The sequence below is a fragment of the Rhea americana genome, unplaced genomic scaffold, assembly GCF_003343005.1.
Source record: "Rhea americana isolate MKP2758 unplaced genomic scaffold, rheAme1 scaffold_135, whole genome shotgun sequence".
In the NCBI taxonomy this organism is placed as follows: Eukaryota; Metazoa; Chordata; class Aves; order Rheiformes; family Rheidae; genus Rhea; species Rhea americana.
The window spans coordinates 726,081-751,702 of NW_028185428.1; the positions used below are offsets into that span (position 1 = coordinate 726,081).

The 25,622-nt window shown below is 52.5% G+C and overlaps 1 protein-coding gene across 12 annotated transcripts in view; it reads right to left on the reverse strand.

Moving 5' to 3' along the window:
• The window catches only part of ABLIM3 (actin binding LIM protein family member 3), a 63,879-nt gene extending 38,263 nt beyond the window's left edge, over positions 1-25,616 (reverse strand). For 3 of the 12 annotated variants that reach the window (XR_014894949.1, XR_014894948.1, XR_014894944.1), the window contains exon 1: positions 16,232-16,436. Coding sequence is in view for 3 of the 12 variants with exons in the window: in XM_085298062.1 (XP_085154188.1) it covers positions 16,232-16,250 (19 nt within the window). In the remaining 9 variants the exon portion in view is untranslated. Of the gene's footprint in view, positions 1-16,231; positions 16,441-25,181 lie in introns of those variants that run through there. The other 9 variants (XR_014894943.1, XR_014894942.1, XR_014894941.1 and 6 more) reach the window with 6 other exon arrangements.
• Between the last annotated feature and the right edge of the window lie 6 nt (positions 25,617-25,622).

Consider the following 25,622-nt stretch of genomic DNA (forward strand, 5'->3'; position numbering starts at 1 on the left):
CTGGGAGCTGCCGTCACAGCCCACGCTCTCCTAAGAGCAGCCAGACACAGAGACGCCCCTGGGATTTCGATACCACCGTGAAAACTGTTCTCCACAAACAATATTGTTCTTCTCATCCTCACACGCAGTATCACACCCAGAGTGCCGGGCCCATAGGGACCCCAGGCTACATCCCAGAATAGCTGTAATACTGACTGAGTGCTGCGTGCTACAGATAAGCACACAAGTCAGAGAGGAGAAATGCAGCCCCTCTAACAGCTCATGGGAAAGAGATCCCCCAGCACCTGGTGCGCAGTATCTGCAYGCAGGCTGAAAGCACTGCAGCTGCCCACGTATCTTACACGGCGTGCCCAGTCCCTCGTGCAGGCACGCTCTTTTCACCGAGTGTGGGTCTGGATGTGTAGTACTCAATGGGGAAATCACAGGCTCCAGGAGCTGCAATAAAACTCCAAAGGGCACAGCTCAAATTTCACAGTAACTATTTAATTCCCCTCCATATTATCYCTGAGAATATTGTAGCAGTTCTCGGCATCTAGGGGAGAGGAAGAGAGTGGATAGACTGCATTTTMATTAATAATGGCTGAAATGCATGACCACCCAGGGCAGGAGCCGCAGTGAGCCCCAAGCAGTGAGCTACACCGAATGGGACACAGTAGGCACAACGGGGCACAGCGGTACCTTGGCAGTGGTGGAGTCACGTTCAGTTCTGCCCCTGCCTGGATAGTCCCCTCTGCCCCTTCTCCAAGGGGAARCAAGGATGCTCTATACCTCCACAAGCCCATCAGCCACTTTCCATGCTCCCTTCTTCATCTCAAAATCTGTGGAGGACGTTAGTTAGTCACAGCCCTAAAGCTCACACCCYGCTCTGACACAAGGCTGATGAAGGAGGCCCAAAATAGCCCAGTTAAGAGGGAGACGCCCTGACCATGAAGCTGGAGAGCGGCGGCTGTCCACCAGGCYAGTCACTGCGGCAGCATCCAGAGATGGCTCTGGATGGAGGTTTGTGGAGCTGCAGGAGCACGGGCTTATCTGGGCTCAGACCAGGACTGGCAACCAGCAGGACAGACAGCGGGCATCACGGCAGTCCCAAGCTTGCTTTCGGAGGCAAGCAGGACTGCCTCCTCCTGGTATGGCTGCCTGCGGGCCAGGCTCCCATAAGCAGCTGGGGAAGAGATGTTCCCCTGCGTTTGACTGATCCAACCAGATCCACTGCAGCAGTGTAAAGCCCCCACCAACAATTTGGCACTAGTAGTGCTGAGTGCACCTGGGAAGTGAGGTGCTTCCCCAGCACATGGACTATATGTCTCTCCAGCTCCTCACAGCTGCGGTGCAACTCATCCTGCCAGCTCTGGCTGGTTTCCCAAACCTCCTGCAAGGAGCAGCCCAGCAGGAAAGGGTCCTGGCTTGTGCCTGCCTCAGGTGCAGCAGTGAATCCCTCCTTCCTGGCAGGGAGGCGGAGGACTGGATCATGGCTGCTCTGGCAAACCTCCAAGGCCTGGGGAGATGGCTTGGGGGGGCTGCAGCAGAGCTGGACCAGATCCCCGTTTCATTTCACCTTGTCCTCTGCCTGCCTCCAGGCAGTTTTGCCTGAGCGTGGGTGCCTGATGGCTTCGGGTGCTGGAGGCTGATTGCTTTCACTCTCAGGCAGCCRTCTGATCTGCTCAGCTCTAGGCTGAGCGAGCAAATGAGCTGGGGAGCAAAACTCTTCAGGGTGGACCAGAAGAAAACAGGGAACATTAGGCCAAGCCCTGGACATGATAGTTATGTTCAGCACACCACAAGACAATTATGGAGGCAAAGGAAAACTGCAGGAGCAAGTGGGAGGAGAAACAGAACAGGCCAAGAAGGGAGAAATGCAAGGGGGGCCTTATCCTAGTCCAGCAGCAGTCCAAGCAAATCATCTCTTCCCAGCTTTACTCCTGGCAGCAAAGTCCTCTAGGGAAGGGTTATTTACATGCAAGGCCATGATGGAGCAAAAGGGCTAGATTCTTACACCACGAGACACCCGATGCCAGGGCCAGAAGTCCAAGGGCCACCGCAGTACAGGAGCAGACCTAGCTGCACAGGGGCTGCCCCACCTTGGTCCTGTCATCTAGGACGAGCAGTGGCCTCACCTGCACCTCTCGGCCCTGAGCATGGAGAGGGTTCATCAGCAAGGTTGACCTGGCACATGTCCACCCGCAGAGTCGCTGGACTTGGGCTGCCATGCAGGCGAGGCTCAGCTGCAGGGCGAGACTCCCCAGGAGGCAGAGCAGCTCGTACGCGCCCTCCTCTGCCTCCCACACCTCCGCCAGTCGCTCTCGGGGCAGGACGCGAGCACCAGGAACGGGTTCAGCCAGCTCCCGCTCCTCCCCGGGGCGTTCACGCTGCTGTGGTGGYGCAGAGCTGGCAGCGGAGCTCCGGCGTGCCGGGCGGCACGGGGCTGCCGGCCGAGGTCYCCCGGCCCCTCCTCGCTCTGAGCTGCAGGGCTGCCGGGGCAGTGCAGCACGCAGCCGGCGCGGTGCAGCGCCGGGGAGCCCTGCGCCGCGCGAGCAACGCGCCCATGCCCAGAGCAGGCAGCGCAGACAACTTATTGATTTGCTTTGCTCTCGAGAAAAATGGAGCACAGCGCCGCGGGGGAGAGGGAGTGTGAGGTGCATGCGTGCCAGTGAGTGAGGAGAGACCAACGCGGCTGGCACAGAGGCATTCCCAAGGGTCAGATCCAAAGCACGGGCACATCCTGGGAGCCGAGCTTGTCTCGCTCCCCTTCACCCAAGCRGGAGATGACAGAGGTGCCTGTTCCCCGCGGGGGATGCAGGCTGTCAAACGCCCCCAGGCAGATGCACGCACACACGCACACTGGYGCTGCAACTCAGGAGGCTGCTAAAATGCTGGATCCCAGCCCAGAAAGCCAGAACAGGTTTCTCTTGAGGGATTAGATCGCAACGCTGAAGGGTCAGCCGCGATTTAGGAGGTGGGATGAGGCAATAATCACCCCGCAAAGGAGGAAGGCTCTGCTTGCAGGCCTGATGAAGCCTGACCCTCCCCGGTGAAGCAAGCTACAGCCCTGGCCACCCTCAGCACCGGCCACCGTGGGTCAGTTCTGCTAATCTCCCAGGGCTGCCTCACCCCAGCTGAGCACTGCTGCTTGCCAGCAAAGGCTGCAGCATCAGTAGGAATTGCTGGTTTTGGTCGGGCAGACCCCCTGTGGCAAGCCTAGGGCATGGGGCTGCACGTCCAGCACAGCCACGAAGCCCAGGGTAACACGAAGACGCAGAAGCCAGCTCAGAGCTGCTGGGGACCCCTGGTCTCACCTTCCACAGCTCAGGAGGGGCTGCCAYGCTCCAGGTCTAGAGACCTCTCAGCATCTGCCAAGAAAGGACTGACCTCCTAYGGTGCTGTACAAACCTCCAGCTTTACAACTATGATTTGATSAGGAATAAAGTGMRAGTTGACAAATGTGCTCCTGTYCTCTCACCACTGTGTGCCTCCATCYGTTGCTTTCCAGASCYGACCTRCTTCAGGAGGAATTCACWGACCACTGTGCATGGCCTCAGGACCATACCAGGGCTGTTGCGGCTGCTCCTTCCATTGGCTTTTGATGCTGTTCCCACCAGTCTCCCCCGCCTCCCTGGCAGATGTGCAGCACTTTCCGAGATCAGCATTTTGAGCTGTGGAAAGGTTTATTTGAGGCGGGTGAGAAGGGATCCCTGCTGAGAGGCTGAAGATGGAATTTCATCTTTACATCTGTTTCAAGTTAAAAATCTTGCCCAAACCACAAYAGATACAAATAAATTGTATATGATGAAGGGGTGTGGGGCAGATCATTGTGTCCTGCACAGATATACAGCAACCTCTACAGCTTGCTGGGCTTGTGGTTCCCAAGCCTTAGGCCCAGGCAGACGACTATCCCAGGAGAGGGATCAGGATGAGCACAAACCCACACAYGTGGTCAGGAGACAGGTGGCTCACCTTGCTGGCTCTCTGTGGAGCCCCAGGTTCAGGAGGAACACGTGAGGCCATGTCCTCTGGAGGACCTCCAGAGACCTTCCCTCTGGGAGCTAGGTGAATGTGGACCCGAGAGAGTGAAAGGAGCCCTGCTGTTGAACTGGTGGCAGGAGGGGTCCCGGGGAAGGTGAAGGGATCCTCCACAGAGACTGTCACCTCCCCAGGAGGCCCAGACTCTCCTTGTGCCTCRTGACATTTGCTTAGGAGTGGGATGAGGATGTGTGGGGTGGCCTGTGAGTGGGCCAGCCAGCTCGGCAGCACGACGCTGGCCAGAGCACATCTCTCCTCCCCCGGATTTTATTCATGAGGCATGACAAGTGGGTTTGCTACAGCCAGAGAAACAACTCACTGAGCAGCTTCAGACAACTACAAAATAGGAGTGGGGAGCCTTGGCTCAGGATTTAACTCAGCCCCAAACCCATAAGGTGCTATTTTCTGTTCTGTTCTGCTGGGCTGGACAGGTTTGGGTTGCCTTTTTGAGCTCCTAGAGTCAAGGAGTGCCAAATCTGCAGAGTGGAAGACTCTGAACTTAAGGCCCTCATCAATCAGTGAAACTGTTAACTTGTAATTTTGCTTTGGCCAAATTTCTTACTAAATAGAGTCTGTATTCAGTCCTGGGAGGGAGTCTGTGCTGCATGGGAACATAGCAGGCCTCTGGTTGAGGACTTCCTCCCCTCTGCTGTAGGTGGTCTGAGCAGATCTGTGACCACCAGCRAGACAGCTTTAGCTGGAGGGATCAGTCCCAGCCAAAAAAGAAAATGGTGAGGAAGGGACTGGGCAAAGGAATGGTCAGACTGGTGGATGGTCTCTGACACGGTGGCATCTCATGCTGGGYCTTGGAGGGGACGGTGGAGTCAGTGCCAGGGTGTCAGGGAAAGGAGTTGACACAACGGAAACATTCAAGCCGGTTCTTTGCACGCACACAAATGTGCTGGAGACAGCCAGGACAGAAAGGAGCTTATTCCTGGCTGATGCATTGAGGGATTTTCTGTTTGCTGCTGTGTTTTGTATTTGTGGCTTCCCGTATGGAAATGCTTTTTCCCTTTAACCTCCACCCACAAGCCCAATGGATTTTGTTACAGTTTTCAAAACATATGGTACATACATCAAAAACATAAAGGATGCTATATTTAAAATATTACAAAGCAAGTCAGGAGCCAGCATTTTCAAACTAGGGCAGTGTCTGAGAGTGAAAAATGTGGGGATTTAGGATTTTCTATAGCAGATCAGAGAAACAGCCCTGTTAGACTAGAGAGATAGATGCAGGTTGGCAATCTGCCACCTTGCAACACACTGTTGCTCACGTAGGCTGGTACCTGCCTCTCCAGTTAGCTGGCGAGTCTGCACCCTCCTATTTCAGATGAACTGTAGGGCCTCTCAGTTTGACACGTCTCCTGCCCCAGTAATTCAGTTTAGCATCTTGCCAGTACTTGGCAACGTGGTCTATATACAATGCTCTAGAAAGGCAGTCTGAAACCGTAATGCACAAAGCTCATTTCTTCCTGATTTCTTCTTTGATCAGTTGATTCCCTGATGGGCTGAATACCTCCTGTATTATTCCACTAATCGCTCTATGTGTAACATCACTCATCTGGCCAACACAAGCACTATGAGAAAGATAAATTTGTGCTTTCTACAGGCACAGGTTAGAAGAGCAGAGTTTCCTTTGTGTCACTTCTCCAGACTGGAGCTTGTTCTCTCATTCTGCAGAGTAAGTGCAATGCACTAATTTGTTTTATTTTAAGCCATATTCATGCTGGCATTGTAATTCCAACTTGGGAAACTACATCATAGCCAGGGAATGAGGGGTCTTGGATTTGTTATTTTTAAACTTCTTTTACTCCAGGGAGGGAACTGAAATCAAATCTCTATCCAGAGACACTGTATAGATATTAATGCAATGAAAGGGGAATTTAGACTGGGGGTGACAGCTGGCAAAGCGAGCCCTAGACTCACAGAGGGGACAATCACCCCATAAATAGGATTCACCAAAGGGGTATATGTTACAAGGGCAATCTCAATACCACCGGTGAATGCTCAGAGAGGCAGGACATTCAAGACCAGCCACCCTGCAGCCAGTCCCATTCCAGGAGATGAATTATGGCTCAGGGCTGGCAGCTAAACAGCATCRGGAGCTACCTCAGCAGGCTCTAGATTCCAGTATCCACACTTATATCCAGGATGCTGCTTTCTAAAACAACTGGGATTTCATCAGCTGTGCTCCTGGATGGGGTGTAACACAGCCCTGGTGCTGCAGTTTTAAAGTGCGCTTGTCATGTCCCTGTGGAGCCCTGCTGAAACCATCAAACCACCTACAAGCCATTGGGTCAGAACAGACAAAACAAACACCTGCAGTCAATTAATATGGACCATCCCATGCAAAACTAGACAAGCCTTCTTTCAAGTAAGACACAGCAGAGCCCCAGGCCTCCTAGCCCCAACAGGGTCCTTCCAGCTGGGAGCACATTACACACATGATGCTTACTGCCTTCTTAAACTACTGTGATCTCTACTTTAATTCGGTGAAAGGTAGAAAATGGAGCCTTTAACTGGTCATAAAAGTATCATATCCCCCTACACAGCTTATGTGAGACCCCTCCACATGCATAYGGCAGGTAGAGAGGGAACAGAATCAGGCTCCAGGGCTGGCCAGATGGCAAGCTGCCACGGGGTATGTGTGCCAGCGAGAGCCTTATGGCCACYAAGGGTCTTTGGGCACCACAAACACTGCAGGATGGTGCAAGGCATTAGATAGTTACCCATCCCTCTGGACAATGCTAGGAAACACCATGTCAGCAGTCTCTCACTGCCTGTTTGTCCATCCCATCCATGCAGTCACTACTGTCTGTGGTTGGGGTAAAAACCTCATGAGGCACAGCATCTTTTAAAAGCTTTGAACCTGGAAGAACAGAGCCTCTTGACACTGTGAGGATGAACAAGAGACACTTCAGAGGGGACRTTTCCCTGCCAGCAGCACTGCAGTCATGGTGACCAGCAGACAGATATCAGTGGTGACCAGCAATTGACGGCAACATATGAGGCTTTTTTGTAAGCCAGCACCCTCACAGGGAGGTGGGTCCACAGAGTTAATAAACTCCCTCTCCGCAATACAGGGACTAAGAAAGGAGCTCCTGCCTCCATGGGACACAGCATGCTGGAGGCTACATGAGCCATCTCCGTCATGGAGTCAGCTTGGGTCTGTTGGACATTGGCAGCAGCAAGCCCAGCTCTCAGCTGTCCATTWGCATGCCTAGGTGCATGCTCATGCACGTGTGTACAGACAGTCATGGCCCTAGCCTGATCTCCTACCTCACCCGTGGGCCGCTGATCTGGGCTCGCATCCATCTTGCTGCCCAGAGAGAGGCAAATCCCTCTCTGGGTTTTGCAAGCACTCACAGAGCTCCTGAGCAGGCTGGCGGCACACTCCAGTCTCACCCAAAGCTGTTAGCGTTTATCTTCCGCCATGTGTTGGTGTCAGTTGGCCAGAAGCAGAGCTTTTAATATTAAAGACAGCAGTTTTTGTTCTTCGTGCCATCTGTATGTTTGTGTATTTCCCTTACCACCATAATTAGCAGGCTGGGCTCCAGCCAGGCTCAGGAGGAGATTTTAGAAGATATCTTCCCAGCAATTCAAATAGCTTCATCATTTCTTTTACGGCCCCTCTAATGCGGTCCCCATCACCAAGATCATCACAGCTCAAGCTGCCACTCAGAGTGCTTCAGTGGAGACTGTGCTCCAAACAGGCGGCAGCTCACAAACCTCTGGGCCCACACCTGGAGGAGCAGCACGGAGGGCTGAAACCTCCACACCATGAAAGGCAGCAGGAGGTTTGCCATGCTGTCCACGTAYCCCCTTGTCAAGTCCTTGCTACAGGGACCCATGGTACCAGTGGAGCTGGGGAGGCAGCCCTGGACTCTGCCTGCCAGTTCTCCAGCCCAAATGCACCCAGTTCTCTCTTCCCTTTGTGGTATCTACCACTGCAGTTAGCTGTGGATTTTTTGCAAAGCAGAAGATGAAGTAAATCAGCATGGCCCTGACAACAAACTGAGCCCAATTCAYGTCTGGAATCTCCCTGCAGCTCTGAAGGAAGCCATCAGGAATGCATCCCGCTAACCCGGGGCCAGCTGCCTTCTCTCTGCATCACGCCCCTGTGCTTCCTTCCACTCTGACCAATCAACCTGCATTAAGACTTAARAAGTCACCCAAGCTGGCCCAAGGGCGGTAAGGACTAAACGAAGCCCAAGACGACATCAGTTTCCATCAAAGCCTCATTGAATGCCTGTAGAAAGGCACAACAGACCAAGAGGAGCCGGGAGCCAGAAGTTACGTTCCCAGTCATGCCACTCTGACTGTGTCACTTGGCCTGGCACCATCAAAAGTGTCCACATGGGCTTGGCACCTGCTTCTCTCTGTTCATAAGCTGAGTGTATCAGTKCTCTGTGCGCCCTGGAAAACAGGCTGCTCCAGGTGCAACTTCTCATATGGTTACTCCAGCTTCCCTAACTGCAAAATGCCAGCACAAAGACAACGACGGGGAAGGGCTGTGCATGTTCATGTTTACAAAGCACTTTTCTTTGAGCAGCTCTGCCAGAAGGAAGCAGAGATTTTTTGAGTTCTCCATATAGGACCACAGGAGAGAAGCATTGCTGTTGTTCAAACCACTCCGCCTTGGCAAACCATATTCTGGTTTAGGGCTGTCTGATAAACAGACTTGAGCTAGCACATACACAGACATCTGCCTAAAGCAAACAGCAGGGCAGAAATGTACAAGCAAATCTGGCAACTTTATGTGAATTAAATCTGCATTTAATTGAGATTTATGGGTGTGGGGGGGTTGCAATTGCAATTGATTATCAAAACCAGATTATTTATGGGGGTTTACCAACTACACAGGAGATTAATGTTGTTTCCAGAATAAATCCTCAGTAAATATATTTTCCCCCAGTAATCAGCTAATAACACGTCATCCTAATTATCTCATGAAAGGGGCACAGCAGTGCTGACGAATACTGAAAGGATATATTGTCTGCAAAGCAGCACCAGAGTCACAAACCACGCTCTGCCTGCTGAACCATGGCTCRGCTGCTATCCTCCAACACCAGAATACGGCTCACAGGCGATGCTCTCCCAGGCCAGGGGACACTGCCGAGTCTCTGCTGCCAGTCTCTGTCCTCCACGTATGTCCTGCCCAGAGACTGATGTGAGCTCCAGACCTCACTTTGCCCAGAGATTTTGGGAGGGTTGTACCCAGGGACCGGAGACTGGCCAAGGCAGGGTCAAGTCACTGCAGTCACTTGCCTGGTGAGAGATGATGATATTGAGAGGAGCAGTGGCCTGGCTCCTGGGATGGGAAAAGGAAGCTTATTCCCAAGAGCAAGAGGAAAGGCACGTGCATCCCGTGAAAGCTAATGGGGTACAGCCAGGATATTTATTTATATTCCTCCCTGCTGGCAGGTGGTGGTGGGCCAATAAATCTAAAGGGACAGCCTGTACTGCAGCAGCTCCTCTATTTTCCTCAAGTAGCACTCGCTCATTAAAAACATTTATTGAAGATTAACAGCTCCAGCGATGAGAGGCTAGAAAAGTCGTGCTATGAAATAAGCCCTACCAGTGCCTTGCCATCACACAGGAGCCCATGCCAGACGGGCAGAGATTGCCTGCAGCCCCAAGCAGTGGCTGGCCGGTGGGAGAGCAACCTCTCCCCGGCACCAGGACGTGTCCCAGGCAAGCAGAGCATGGTGTCCCCAGGGATCTCCATCTCTGCCTGGCAGGAGGGGAGTCTCGGCGGTGGGTGCCGAGGGCAGCCGGTGGAGACCGCTCRTCCCTCTGAGGGGACGGAGAGGTGCCCTGCCTTTCCCCACACCCACGGCAGGCGCAGGACCAACCATCCCAGGGATTTTCATCTTTCGGCAGAGTCGCCATGGCAACCCCAGTATACAGCCGGGGTGAACAAAGCTGAGAGGAGAGAAAAGGGGAGGGAAAAAAAAGAAAAGAAGGAAGACAAAACAGCCCAAACTCATGGAGAGAAGGCTGGAGCAAGAGGGTATGATGGGGTGGGAAACCAAGCTTCTGGAGAGGGGGAGGATGAGGAGGAGGAGGAGGAAGAGAACCATTTCCTCTTCTGCTGCTCACCTTGGGATGACCTTGGTAAGACGACCTGGCAGCCGCTGCCTCCAGGGGTGCCAGGGCTGTGCCAGAGGGATATCATCTGTTGGACTCGGTCTGACCTCTCCCAGCCCAGAGTGTTCCCCTGGGATTGGGTGCTTCTCCAGCATCCTGCCATTCCCTCCACATCAGGCAAGAGGGCACTGCCCTCCAGCAGGGCTGATTCCCAGGCCAGACCAGCACCATGCCAGCACCACAGGGACGACTCTTAGCTGTGGCAGGTAGCAAAAAAGGCTATCAGAGACCACGGAGGCTGCAGAGGAGTCCTTGCCATRTCCTGATGCAGCTCTCCAGAGACCCTGAATGAAAGCGATCCCATAGGTGAGGGATTGAGAGGTGTCTGAGGACAAGGAAAAGTTATTCAGCACCTTTCTTCTTACTAGTGCAGATAGGCCGGGCCAACCTTTGGATGATCATATGTCATGTGAGATGCACTAGCTCAGGGCAGGTCTCAGCCCACAACAGTTGCAACAAACCATCCACACTCCATTCCCAGTGCACCCTAATTTTGGAGTCCRGGCTCCTTTCTCAGTCCATCTAGGCTTGCTGTTTGACCTGCTGGTTCCCAATGGGGCAGGGCTGCCTGCATCCCATGAACCCCCAGAGAGAAAGTGGTTCTGGGTGGGGCACAGGGCCAGGCAGCCAAGATATCCAAACGGAACAAGCACTGCCTCAGAGCAGCACCCGTGCTGCTCAAAGGGTCCAAACACCACAACCACAGGCCATCTCCACAGCTGGTTGTGGAAGCAGTTTGGATGCAGAAGAGTCAGTACATTTTGTTGCATGGTTTAGGGCTTATTTGAATCCCTAATCCAAGGCCAGTGCAGGAGGTAGAGATGCAACCACAAATATATTGACATAATCCCTTGCGCTGCAAAAACACAAGCTTTTGCCATTGCCAAAACACAACCAGCTCTTGCCTCTCTGTCCCACTTCATTAAAGGCAAAGAATTAAAACACAGACATCAGGGTTGGGTCAAAAAAGAGCAGCTACCACCTCTCTCAGCTGGAATGGAAAATAACATCCCACTTGGCTGTTTATTCTAATGAAATGACAAATCCCAAAGGGGAAGTTCCCCCTTCTGCTGAGCTGCCCTCGTGACAGCTGATCAGCAAACAGACACAGTGAGTGGACACTTCTGGAGGAGGAAGAATGTCAGAGCAGTGGGTGTCTGCAAGAGCATCCAAAAGAGCCCTGGAAGCCCAGAGCATTGGCTCTGACAAAATTCCCAAGGAAAGCATTGATGCCTGCCAGCTGCCACCGAGTAAAACAGCTCAGCCATTTTAGCAAAGAGGGAATGAGAAGCAGCAAAAGTAATCAGTGTGGATGCTACAGAAGCAGSCAGAGGTGGGCAGCAGGCGCTGGAGCACCAGGAGAGCTTGTACTGGCAATGGCACATCTGCACCAGTGCTCATGTGACCCCCGCCAGCCTGGCAGTGGCACAGGTCCTTTCTCACCAAGCACGATAGCCTTAGAGGGGGCTTTAGTACCCCCCAGCCTGTCCTTGCAGGTGGGAGAGCCACAACCCCTGGCCCCCACTCACAGGGTGACCCAGCCACTGGGCTGCGATGCACTGAGCAGGGCAGGAATGGGGCTCAGTGCCAGGGGATGGCCGGCCTGGAGCAGCAGGGTGGACATGGCAGAGTGAGGGACAGAGGGCAAGAGGCACGTCTGAAACAATAAACTCCCTCGGATGCAATGCAGGGGTTTCAGCACAGACGTAATCCTCTTCCCTCCTCCTTCCCACACTTTGCTCTCCTTGGCTTCTGCATACGCCCAGAAACCCAACTTCAAAAGGAGCGGGGAGGAGGGGGGCTGTCAGCCCGAGAAGCGGCAGGCAAACAGACAGACGTGGCTGTCTCCTGCTAAAAGCCCTCAGTGCCTTTCATCAGCGCCTGGAGCGGGGGAAGAAAACATGAACGGGCTGGGCCCAGAGGTGGGCAGCCAAGCACGGGCATCAGGTCCTGCTGCCAGGCAGCACCATGCTCCCTGCGGCACGGACAGCTGCAGGGCTTAACCCTCCCTCCCGGACAGGGCAAGGTGAGCCCTCCCCATCCCCACCTCCCGGGAATGTACACGTAAATAAATCCATCTGTGTACAATAAGCACCGGAGATCCTCTTTAACGCTTCATGCCCTGCACGAGAGCCGCAGCAAAGCACTGCCTCCCCGCGCTGCGCGGACRGCACGAGAAGAGCGGCATCCTCCCGTAACAAACCGGGCTCCCATCCCCTCCCTGCGCCAGCCACCACCCGCTGCGACGGCCTTCCCGAGMTGAGGCAGCAGTTTGTCCCCAGAGGGCCCTGCTCCTCATTAGTGACAATTAACGGGTGGTCAATGGACCCATCAGAGCCAGTGTTCTCCAGGGAACAAATCCTCTTTCAGGGGTCGAAATCAACAGGTGCTTTGTTGTGCTTGTTTTTGGCTTAAATGAGCCAAAAACTGCCTGCCAGAGAACAGAATTATTTTCTCAATCATATGCTTTATGGCATCTAACCAACCAAGCGGGAAGGGAGAATTCTGGGACAGCCATAAGTGACCCACACTGGCACAGCCAGCACATTGCCTTCGGTGGAGTAGTGAGAGATCATCAAGGAGGTCTGGGCTGCTSCCTCAAAAAGCACCCATGCTCCTGCAAAAGTTGTTTCTTCATAGCTGATGCTGAGTTCTTGCAGTGCTGCRGGACCAGACTTTGTAGCTGGTCACATCCAACATGAGGAGCTCTAGAACCCCCAGCCAGGACAGCTGGTCACCATCCCCAAGCACAGGACATGGGAGAACCCATGCAGCTGCACATCCTCTACCATGGGTCTGCATGGACCAACACCATCTGAGCAAAGAGCCCCTCYCGCAGCAGCCCAGGAGGTTAATCACGAGAAACCTCCAGGGAAGCCACCACTCTCAGCCAGGGCAGGAAGGCACTYCTTTCCCCTTCCCCAGGCTCCATCTGGCACCTGGGGTTGGCAAAGGCAGCAGGGTAAAGACCTTGATATTACACCTCTGTATCCCAGAGGTAAAAAGCAGTGAGTCGGAGAAAAGCWGTGGGAACCAGCGCACAGTCCAATAGCCTCCTTCCATGAGCGAGGCCAGCGCAAGGACCCGAGAGAACGCACACTCACTGGCATCCCCACTCCTCAGTGCAGAGCTGGGCAGGCCTAGCCCATTTCCAGGCCAGCCTTTGCTTCTTTGCTTTCCCAATTATTTGCCTAACTGATGAGAAAGAAGGAGAAAAAACAAAAACAAACAAAAAAAGAGAGTGCAAGAGGGAGAGCACGTCACTCCCTTGCAAGAGTGCAGGGGGTGATGGCCTGGATGTGACAGGCTGGCGAGTTTGACAGAGGAGGCTTGTTTGTGGAGTCTTCACTGCACTTCAAGCAGGGAGAAAGCCAAGGAATGCTTCCCAACAGCCGGCACCAAACGTGGCTCCGCCAGCCTGGCTTCAAAGACTTAATTACTAGCAGCACAAGTACAGCAGGGGAGGGTGGTGGTGGCAGAGGGGTCTGGGGAGGACACAAGGCAGAAAAATGCTGAAGGCTTCTGCTGCAGTATGAGATCTGTTGTGATCAGGCCTTYCCCCCCCAGGAAGGGGAACTCCTGTCATCTCTCCAGCCACCCTTGCTCCAACAGCAGAGATTCATTTGACCTCATGCTCTGCCTGCCAGGGGTTGAGCTCGTGGTACTTCACCCGAGGCCGTAACACCACAGGCTCCAGTGAAAYCGCACCATGCTCTACCTCAGGGGCATTTGAGACTGCCAGCACCCTGAAGGCTGGGCCAATCCTGTATGCAGGCCCACAACTCAGCTGAGGTCCARGCAGGTGGTGACAAGCAACAGTATGTTTTGGACCTCTACTAGTTTTCTAGGGGAAGGAGAGGAAGGTTCTGGCAGATCTGAGCTAAGAGCTCTGAATGCCCAGTGGCTCTGCTGCGCAAGCCAAAGCAATTAGCATTTCTTGGAGAYGCTCCGTATAATCTTCCCTGAGTGATGGGGGAGGACTGCCACAAGTGCTAGGAGGGCCCAGGCTACACAGCAGCACTGGAACCACTTCCTGGCACTGGGGATGTGGTGCTGACAGTGACGCAAGGCCAAGCTGAACCTCTCCTGCTGAACGGAACCTCCTGCCAAGGGCCCTGGGACCACTGTGCCAGCTCAGYGCTCAAAAACTGGGCCTTTGCAGGAGCCACCATAGCTCTGCCATGGTCCCAGGTCAACCAAACCTTGCCTTTGGATGCCACAAGCTGTCAGATCATAGAAACTCAGAAGACGGTGCAGAGACCTAGCCCTTAGCATGCCTCTTTCTCATCAAATCACTTCAGCTCAGCCCAGGTGTGAAGGACCAGGACCAGCTTTATCTGTCAGGTCTGGCTAGCCTGATGACTCAAGGCAGGGAAGAAGCACAGATCAGCCTGGAGATGTTCAGGGAATCATGCAAAAGCAGCAGCAGAAGCAATCCCAGACCAGCTATCTAAAGTCAGGGATTACTTTTAATGGTTACTTGTAGAATGAAGTGAGTGTGTGCCACAGAGACAGCTGAGCTGATGCTGACCCCATCCATCTCACAAGCACGTGCAAGGAGCATATCTCACATCCAGGCTTTTTATAGGGTTTCCAGTTCCCGCTGGGCACACAGCGCAGCGGCACAGTATGACCACACCACTCCCTGCCCCCAGTAATCACTCACATGCCGTTCACTGAAGTCTTTCCATTCCCTCTCTGGCTGTGTTTCCTCTTCTCTCCTTATTAGGGATCCACCTACCCATCCATCTTCTCATTCTCTCCTGATCTGTGGCTATTTTTAAAATGCCATAAAAGCTTTCAACTGGTAGCATCCTCGGGATGCAAGGGATTTTATATGTAACCCATCACGAGCCATCATCACCACATCACTCACCGTGGAGGCAGTGACTTAAAAAAAAAAAAAAAAAAAAAAAAAAAAAAAGCAGGGGAGGGAAGAAATTCCCCATTCCCCACACATGCTGCCTCGCTGGTCCAGGAAGTGCCCTACGCTGCCTCCAGCGAGGTGCTGGTACCTCCGCTTGTCCATGACCCCCCTCCCACCAGGGAGGAGAATCAGAACCAATCCATACCCTTCCAAGAGGAGGCAGYAGCACAAGTTCCCTAAAGCAGGCTATATGAAGAGATGAAGAGAACTTTTTTCACTGAGTAGAGGTCTGTGAGCTGGGGAATCACCTGGCTTTGTTCCTTTAGTGCCCGCTGTCTGCGGCTAGATGAAAGGAGGCTTCTTCTCTAAGATGGCTGTGTTTCTCTGCTTATCCCCATGCACACATAAGCTAGAAAGCTGCCTGTAGTGCTTAGTTCCAATGCTGAAGATGAAGTGGTATGAGATATTTGGGAAGTAGCAGATATTTTGTTGTCGTAGTAAGCAGAACTCTCTCCTGAAGGCATCGGACAGCCCCAAGATCTGAATTTCCCTGGAGRCAGCCTGGATGAATAGGGAGCACCAAGGGTTTTTGACAAACCCTAACAGCTACAGCCCAGCATAGAAGCATGGAATGAAGGAGCATTCAGGGACCAGGGAGGTGCCAGGGAAACTACTTCTCTCTCCCTGAGCTGATTATTCCCTATAGAAAAGCCATCTTCCCCATCCTTCTCAAGGGAAGACCTGACATGCATGCCAAAGAAACCTCAATGCCTCTGTGGTCTAGACCCTGCCATACCACCTGCGCCCAGGTGCTGCCTGGCGCAAGCCAAAAGCRGACTGCTCAACCTTCGCTGCAGGCTAGAGGCTCCCTGTTGCAAGCTGCGTGGCTGCCTCTGCCAGCGAGGTGCACGCACGCCAGCCTAGCTGCAAGATGCCGGCCTCAGCTGTTGCCAGATGGGATTACGCTGTGCATAACCTGAGAGGTGTCCCACAGCGYGCTAATGCGATGACATGCTCTGTGTCACAGGCGGGACCTGCAGGAGTCCTTTTCCATCAGCTCAAACGGCCAAGTGTTGGGTGTGTCTAAGGAATGCGGCGCATTGCCCAGTGCCCAGACTCCGTCACATCGCTCTCAGACGATACTTGGGAGACGCGGCTATTTATAGAACATAAGCCGTTAAAAGGAACTCRTCTTACCTTGCCCCACATTCTTCATCCTCTGAGGACACCGAGATGATGCAGACAGTGCCAAGGCAGACRGGAGAGCAGTGAGGTGAGGAGGGTCACCCCCTGTCCCTCCAGCCCCATGGAACAGGACTGCACAGGGCAGAGCTGTCTAAAGCAGAGAGGGAGGAGTTTGCAGGGACTAGCGCTTTGCTGTGATCTGTGCAGAGACGAGAGAGGCTGTGCGAGCGCAGGCAAGATCCCCGGGAAGCCTGCACTCTATCACACTCTGAGGACTGCTGTGATACAAGCAGAGAGAGGGAAAACCTGGAGCAGAGCAGCCTGTTCAGATAGCAGGAGAAGCTGACATCAAGCTGCACAGCACGCCTCCGAGCGCTGCCTGGCCCCGGTGCCCGTGGCATGGAGCAGCCACTCSTGCGGCATGGGCTGTGTTTGCGTTCGGTGGTAAGAGCAAGCGGGGTCTGCTCCATCCACCAGGGTCTCCAGGTATGAGCTGGAAGCCCRTAGACACCGAGAAGAGGACCTTGCCGGCCCCAGCCCCCATTTCATTGTGCCAAGCAAGGAGAGTTTTCCATACCTTTGCTGTACTCAGTACCAGACTACTAAATTGCAGCTAGCAGGGCAAGCGTGAACCATGGAGACCTGCTGCAGGCCTGAGACTTGTCTGTGAGTCTATTCATACCTAAGCATCCTCAAGTCCCTGGATGAAGCAGACTATGCAGCCACTGGCAGACATAATCAGCATGGTGACAAAACCTCTCAGTGTTCCCAGCTATGTCTCAGAGCTCTTAGACCACCAAAATCTTCTGTCCTGAATGCTTTTTGTCCCAGCTGRAACTGAGATGGGGCAACCAAGCTCTGCAAGGGCTGCCCAATGGAAGACTGTCTCCTCCCCCCAGCTGTGAGTGACTTGTCACATCCAGCATCACCTGAGCAACATCACAGACTTCCATCTGCCCTATCCCCAGCCAGCCTTTGCCTCCCATCCTAGCTCTTTGCCARCTCTGAGCTGTCCACTCCTCTGATATCCTCAGCTCCTCAAGGTTTATCAACCTGCTAGCTCCTTAATGGCCAAGACAAGGGAAAACAGAGTAACTTTAGAGAAAGAACAAGCCCAAACCTACTCCTAGTTAGGTGCCATTGTGGCTGAGCTGGCTGGGGGATTTTGTGCAGGAAGAGCCTTCAGTGATTTAACACAGCAGGTGACAGACTGGGCAGCAGCAACAGACATGTGAGTCTCGATCTACCCCTGCCTGGTGRGCAAGGCCACAAGGTCTGGTCATTCGTAAAGATTCTGCCAGCATGAAGGCAGCCACCCTCCTCGCAGGCCAGCCTGCACAGCACCGTGCTCCTGAGAGGCTTGGATGGGCTGCAGCTTCCAGACACACAGGGAAAAYGAGTTTCACACAGTTTCCTTCCCTCCTCCTCCTCTTCTTTTATAGATTTCAGTAGGGGAAAGCTCTTGATCGGGGGGCAAAACAGGCCCCCGGTCTCTCCCTGCCTCCGCCAGGAATCCAGGCTGTGCAAGAGCAGCTGCAGCACCAGGAGATTCCAGCCGCGACGCCTGACATGTCCCAGCAAGTGCTGCTGAGCGAGGAGAACAAACCACCACCGACCCTGCCACTCAGCTCCTCAGCCACTTTAAAAATAGCTCCCCCTTCACAAGTGCCCCTGGGCAGGGCAGTTCTCCCAGAGACATCTCTGCCCATGAGTGTCCCCAAGTTGGCAGGAGGACGGTAAAAGAGAAGAAAGCAACAAAATCTTCAGAGTCAACCAATGCAAATTACAGGTGGTGGGAAGAAAACGTGGGGCCTTAAAATATACTTTCGCAAATGAGAGATGCTACAAGCATATTTGTGAGGGGTATTACCCCCTACACTCGCACTTTGAGTTCTGGTCTGGGTCCAGCTGCAGACTACAGCCTGACTGTGCATATCTGAGGAAGCTTCCTGCAATCTCTTACTGTCATAACAGTCAAACTCTGAAACATACACTCAGGGAGATCTGCCACAGGCTCCGGTTGGGCTAAGGAAAGGCTCTGGGTTTAGCATCACATTAAAAAAGCCTTTCATGTCCGAACAGCAGTGTGAGGTTGCCCAAAGAGCGTCACTGCTTGCAAGAAGGAACAGACCCCACCAGGATGGCTTCAAACCCACAAGGCACGTATTCCCTTCTCACACAGCCTTCTCACAGAGACTACTGTTCTCCTGAGGATTTTTCCAGTTGTCCCAGTCTCCAACACAACGGTTCAAAATAAAAAAAAGGAGTAAAATGTGCATGAACAGAAAAACAAGTGATGCTTAGGGCTCAGAGAAGGACTTTGCAAGAGTGGAAAGGAAGGTCAGACAGGCTGCATAAAGAAACCATAGCACTGACTCCTTTTTCTTCCAGGTTTCAGCAGGCAGCAGATCAATTCTCAGTCCAGGGCTTATGGCTGATATTGATAAAGGATTCAGTGGACCATATCTGAAACTGAAAAGTGCATGTATAAACTACGGCCTACCAAAAGCCATACCTGAGCCACAAATTAATATATGGGAACCCTGTGCCTGAGATTGCTGCCACACCTGATCAGTTTGGCAATGTTAAACTTCACATAACCCTTTTCTAGTTAGTAATGCATGTCCACCAAGGTTGTGCATCACAGCACTCTCAAGCTCTTCTGGTTCCCCAGTAATTASAGTGAGCCAGTGGACACAGAAGACAGAGGCTGGACAGAGGAGGATTCAGGACAGTGTACCTGTTTCCTAGCAGAAACTACCTTCTCCAGTGCAAGCTCCTACCATCCAGCTGTTCCTGCCCTGAGCTGCTCACAAGTAGACTTTCTGGGGCTGAAACATGGGGACTTGGGCTCTGCCTTTCATCAGGCTGTTGAGATCACTTCCAGTACCCCTTGCTTCTGTGAAGTCCCCTTCTTGCCCTGTCACTCCTCCTGAGACCTCGCTATCACCAGCCTACCCCTAGGACACTTTCTGGAGATGCGGCAGTGCTCACAGCTGAGAGGCACTGATGTATTTCATCTAAAAATATCTAATTAGATGTTCCAACCACTTCATTATGGCACCATCATGATAGCACTACAGGGCCTGGCAGCAACTGGGTGGGTTTGCTTCCACTCTTTTGCAGAGAGCAAAGGCAGCACCACTACCCTTGCTGACAGCAAGACAGTCTGTCATTAGTCCAGCCTGCTGGCATCACAAATACAATCATCTAGCTAAACTGATCATCACTCTGTCATTAGGAAACTTGCTATTTATTTTATAAGAGCATGGCAGGCCCTTGAAATAATTCAATTGCTTCGATTGACTTTACAGCACACACTCCGTTGGCCTGCGGGGCCACTTTCCACGGCTGCTGCTCTTTGAGGGGCAAACTGCCAAGAAAGACAGTTTGCAGGGAAGCCTGAACATAGCTTGGTGAGAGGAGAAAGTCCTTCCACCAGCCAGAGGACAGAGAGAAGCTGCCTAGGCTCTGTATTTTCGGGGTTTGCACCACAGTAAATACAACAGACAATTGTCCCTTTCCTAGGCTGCCCTAGGAGAACAGAGAGGATAACTTGCAGAAGGTTGTTTGCAGCAGTGAAGTCAGGGTTCAGTGTGAACAGAGGGGAACAGGATATGCATGGAGAGCCTAGAGCTCCCCTCAGCACCCCAGTTTTGCAAAATTCAGTGTTGCAGCCCTCCAAGGGGAAGCATGAACACTAGGCAGTGTTTGTGATTAATTCTGGAGAYGCATACAAGGGAARTAGTTTTTCATCTCTTGCAATGCTCTGTATAAGTCTCTCATGCACCTGCATCTTTCCTCTTCATTCCATCTCCACAARTGCTTTGAACTCCTAGTCTACTTCWGCCTTCTTTAATGCTCTCTCACCCTTTTACAAGCCTTCTCCATATTAATCTGCCTAGGAAAGACAACCTCTGCTTGGAGGCCAGCCTCCTCCCTGTCATGCTGCTGCATGTGAAGAGGCTGCCCACCTTCCCAGCAGCTGCTGAAAGAGCAGGGGGTGAGGAACATGAGGTGATGAGTGTGAGAGCTCACTCAGTGACATAGCCCATCTCACCAAGTCTGCAGGGGCTAGGCGGTGACACCATTGCATTGAGCAGCACCTCACCCTGCTTGGTCCCCCTCGTTGCATCCATGCCTTGCCCCTTGTTTGTTGCTCRCATGTGGTAACCTCAAGCATTGCAGAAGCTCCTGGAACAGGGAGCATGGGTGGGTATTGTGGCACAGCTAAATGAAGTAGGAACCAATGATGAACAGGAGGCATTAGTGCTAAGGCAGGAGAGGCTCATCAGAAGGCTCACGTGTACCAGACCTGGCACCATCCCCCCCCCCCCCCAAAAAAAAAAAAAAAAAAAAAAAACCTCCTCAAGGGGGAAGAGACTAACACTGCTCAACACAGTTGGGCTGATCCCTTTGGGTTCACTGCACTTCTAAATACCAGAGCAATAACATGTCCTTAGCAAGTCCTACCCCACTGGGTGGGGAGACAAGACAGTGAATCACCATGGCCAAAGAGCTGGAAGGGGCAGTGCTAGAGCTCCTAGAGACATGCAGTACCATGTGATTCCTCTTTAATTACACAGGGACTTAACAGAGTTTGCTGATAAACACCTTGTAACCACACGTGCCTAGAGATTACTGGGTAATTATACTTAGTGGATCACCATGTAACAGGGAGTATGATTTAGAAGACAAAAATAACCAAGCAAACATGCTGCACATCAGTATCTGTCATGAAGCCTTCCTGCTCAAATRCTCAACCAACCAGCTTTTCCTTATGTCCTTTCTTAGCTTTCTGAGATTAGTGGAGCAGGATGGTCTGAAGGAGCTTTATCTACTACACCAAACCCTCTGCAAGACCTTCCCCTGCTCTAACAGGGCATCAGATGCTTGAAGGAACAGGACAGGGGATAGGTCATGCTTGTTTTTTTTCTTCTGATTAACTTGGCAGAAAGGTAGCTTCTAATTTTCTTCAGGGCACTTGCTGGAGACAAAAAGGAGGCTGGAAGATCTTTAACTTCTGAGCTAATTTCTATCTTCCATTGCAGCCCTGGTCCAGAGCCTGCCAAACCATATTTGACACATGAGTTTGCCAGGGCTTAGCCTCCTGTGGGAGTTTTGCTGTGTCTTCGCTTACACAGGAGAGGCCCATAATGGCAAAGGGCATCTTGCTCCCTTTGAGACCAGTGCCAAGATTTCCAGCAGCTTCTATCCCACCCTGACAGAGGTGGGGTGCAAATGACAGCTCCCATAGTCCCACTGGCATGGCCCATGATCTGCTGTCTTCACAGGCTGTACTCATTCACTGCACAGACCTGCGGCACCCAAACAYGGTCACTACCTTCAAAGTGGCCAAAGGGATTAGTCACATTCGTTTCAGTGGTCTTAAATCCCCARGGCAGTTGACAGCTTCAGTCCTTAGCTTTCCAGTGAATGCAAACCTAGCTTGCCACATCAGGCCCCCTGCACAGGGCCAGTTTCTCAGGGAGATGTTGAAGCCCAGAAACTGGGGGATTTTAAAAGGCAATTTTAAGGCACCTCCTCTTTGTCAGTGGTTTGTACACAGGATCCAGCCTCAATGGAAGTGTAGCACGGCACTGATAGACCTATTTATAACCTTATGAATCCATTTGCAACCAATTAGCAGTGCTAACTGGAGTGGGAGGTATAAATAGTGTAGCTAATGTAAATATCAACACTGCACCCTCCAAATGTGCTGCACGCCTGGTGCGCTGGGGAGGAGGGGCTGCTTTCCCAGCCACACCGTCCTTGCACCCTCAGGCCTGCCTGATCTGCTCTGCAGCCTCAGGACATGAGTTCACACTCAGGATCAAGGGCCTTTTCCACTCCCTCAGAAACAGCATTTCCATATGGCTTTGCCTTCCTGGCATCACAGAAGAGGATGACGCAGAGCATCCAACTCTGGGACATGTCTGGAAGTGGAAAGCAGCCTTTCTCCTGCAGCAAGGGTATCGGGACTGCCTGCACGCTGTGCCAGAAGTGGAGTTGGAGACACACCTGTGCTGCCTGGCCTGAGGATGGCAAATCCTGCAGAGAGCTCCCCAGAGGCCTCACCAGAAGCTATGCAAAGCAGCATGGCTTGAGGCCAGCACAGTGGCCCACAGCCCCAAGTCTCCTGCCTTACATCAGCTTCAGACAGGATAGAGGCGTTATCAAAATCCAGCGATAAAAATGGAAAGAAGGGGTGGGAATTCACAGATCTGATGTGCATCTGGGGACAAAAGGCCACTGTATCATTGATTTACCAGACCCAAAACACCAGTACTGCAACCACAGAGGTGCACRGGGCTATGACCTAGAGGCACACTCCTCACAGTATGGATTCATCATCCTCACAACCCCATAGCTAGAGTCTCAAGTACCAGACTAGATCAGATTTGGGAGGCTGGAATATAGCTGAGTACGCAGGCTGGGCCCTGTTGCTCCTGAGCCCTCAATCATAAGCAGCACAAGTGCCTGGAAATAAATGTAGAGAACAGCAGACGCTGGTCAGGCCTGGGAGGCAACGCCATGCCCAACAGCTTTACAAGCAGCTCGTCTCTCTGACCAACAAGTGGCCCCATGCACCTCTCTGCAGCTAGCYGCCAGCAAAGGGCTGCGAATCGGAGCCATCGCAGTCCGCAGCCAGACAGCATYGGCAGGGCAAAATCAAAACGGCACAGAGGACACCAGCACGAGGCTCCTGCGCTGCCCTTCCACTCGCTGGCATGCACGGCCCCAGGGGATGCAGGCTGGGCAGGGCAGCGCAGGGCTGGGTTGGGCAGCAAGAGAAACAGCTTTTGGCAGCTCTCTCCAGCTGCAGAAAACGCTTACAAAAGGGGTGACCTCGTTCCCTGTGCCTTGCTCACACTACCAGCTAGGAGAGGAGGAGAGGAACATGCTATTGCTAAGAACGGATGTAAGCCAATGCTTGGGTGTGGAACACCCCCCCCCAGCTAGCTGGAAGGCTGGGAGAAATCTGGGAGTCTCACAGGGCAGAGCCCAGTATTCCCCTGTATTTGCACTACTCTTATTCAACAAGGTGGTTCCCTAAGGCTGCCCACTGTAAATAATCAACCTACAGCGCTAGAGGAGAAGAAGAAGAGAAAAAAAAAGAAAAAAAAGAAACACAGAGAACCAAAAAAACCCACAGCAACAGTTACAAACTTCCCAAAGCCTAACTAAAACACATGGCTATGTAGAGAAAGGTAATGGTAATATTTATGCAAAAATTGCAAAGCCCTACCAGGCAAAAGCCATGGCACCAGCCTGCTGCTGGGAAAACAGAGTAGCCAAAGCACAGCAAAGTGATACGCCKAAGGTCGCAGAGCAAGTCAGTGGCAGAAGCAGGAGTATGTCCCAGGAGACTCCTGGCTCCCTGCTCTTGCCACTGCCTGGTGGCCTCCTGCTCATGAATCATGTCAGAGCAACAGGCAGGCAGCACACCTGGCTTTGGTTGACACCTCTGCCCACATAGAGGACAACCCAAGAAAGGAATCCTGTGGTGCAATCAGATAATTATGATATGCCAGCTCAATTAACAGTCCTTATTATCAACATCCAAGCCGGCTGTTAAGAGCAGGAAAGGAATTCCCAGAAGGAACTATACATTTGTCAAAATTTGCTTAGAAACCCTTTCACATCCCTTTGTGTCCCACCCAACCACACCGGTTGCTGAAGCCAGCGAGCACCATGTGCCATGCCACCCTACCACATCATCTCTACATCAGACCAGGAGTTCATCACCCAAAGAGACAGAGAGGGAGGAACCTTTTGTTATCATGCATCCAGCAGGGTAGGAAGGAAATGGTCCCTATTGTTTCCTATCCAAGCACTGCTGGCCTGGAGGCTCTCTCCAGAAAGGACACCAGCCTGTGGCCAGGTGTAGCTTGTGTGGAAGGCACCTGGAAAGTTTTCTCACCTCTGACGCAGTCCAACAGATCTGGAATCACCTGTTCTGTTGCCTGCAGCATGCCAAGGAATTTTTGATGCTGTKCTGCTTGGGATCCACCCCAAATCCTCAGACTGAGGAACCTCAACATGCAGATGGGATGGAGAAATCATTGCTCCGCCACGTTCTGCCTGGGGAAGCTCTCCTCACATCACATAACCTGTAGGACCCAAAGAATTGAGGGCACCTACCCTAGAAGAAAGACACTCAGGTGGCCATCAGCAATGACTGTTTTGGCCAGCGGCTCATTGGGGTGTGTTTTTTAGAGGAAGGGACCAAAGTTCTGCTAGCAAGATGAATACAACTGTCACAGATAATAACAGGGAGGAAAAAGAAACTGATTGTGACTTGATCAGGCCTGATCAATCTCCAGAGTTTTCAGCAAGGACACAGAAAAAAGTAACCAGACTGTTAATAGGTGCCAATTATGCTCTTATGCAGTACATTTCTAAGCTCTGCTTCTCCAGCAGTTAATACAGAGTGCATGAGAGTCTCTGTCTCACACACACACAATAGAAACACCCACATCACCAGCTGCAGCAAACGATACAGGTTTTTCTATATTACACCTGTGCTTTGCTCAGGTCCTTGGTTTCTGGGTCTCTCTTTGCTCTGATCCTGCTCCTCCTTCCCASTGACTGTTCCCCCAATGTCTACTTATACATAGGCAGTGGCATCAGCAAGTGAGCCTACTGCCTGTCAGAGTGCTCTTGGCTCCCCCTCATCATGTTGCATATCAACATTTTAGTCCATGATCTGCCCTCCAAACCCCAGAAATGCAACCTAAGTAGTACTCWGTGGAGACAAGCACCATGGCTCAGACCATAAGAACAAGAAGAGCCAGCAAAGCCATACACTATCAGAAAGTAAGAAGCAAGGAACAAAAAAATACCCATCCCATTAGGCTTRCCAAGCCTGGTGTGACATTTTCTTTCTGATTCCTCCCAGCCAGATCTGTGCAAAATCAGCCCTGTTCCCATAGCAAAGGCAGGAGAAAACTGTACTTACTGCTAGTGCTCATCTTGCYGGTCCTCTTCTGTCCTTCTCATTCAACAAAGGGGGTAAAGATGCTCTTTAAATCCTCTTTTTCTTTCTGCTCCCCCCCTCCCCAGTAAGTGGGAGGGGGCTTCCTCTCTCCTTCCTAGGAGAAATATTTCTCCGTGATTCCCTGGCTAATTCATCCCAAGGTAGCTTCCCAGTCCAGCACTGTTGCCTCCCCAGGCTGCCTTTGCTCTTACTCTGGAGCAGCCGGATGGCAAGGTCACGGGCGGGTACGGCTGGGGAGGGAGCAAGGTGAGGAGGAGGAGAGGAAGGCGGCCTGGGAGGAAGCTGGGGAGGGGGCGTCTGTGCCCCGGTAAGGGCTGCTCGGGCGGCGGGGGCTGCGCACCCGGGCGAGGAGCTGTCATGCAATGCGGAGCAGCGCCCGCCGGCGCGCTCCTTATAGCCGGG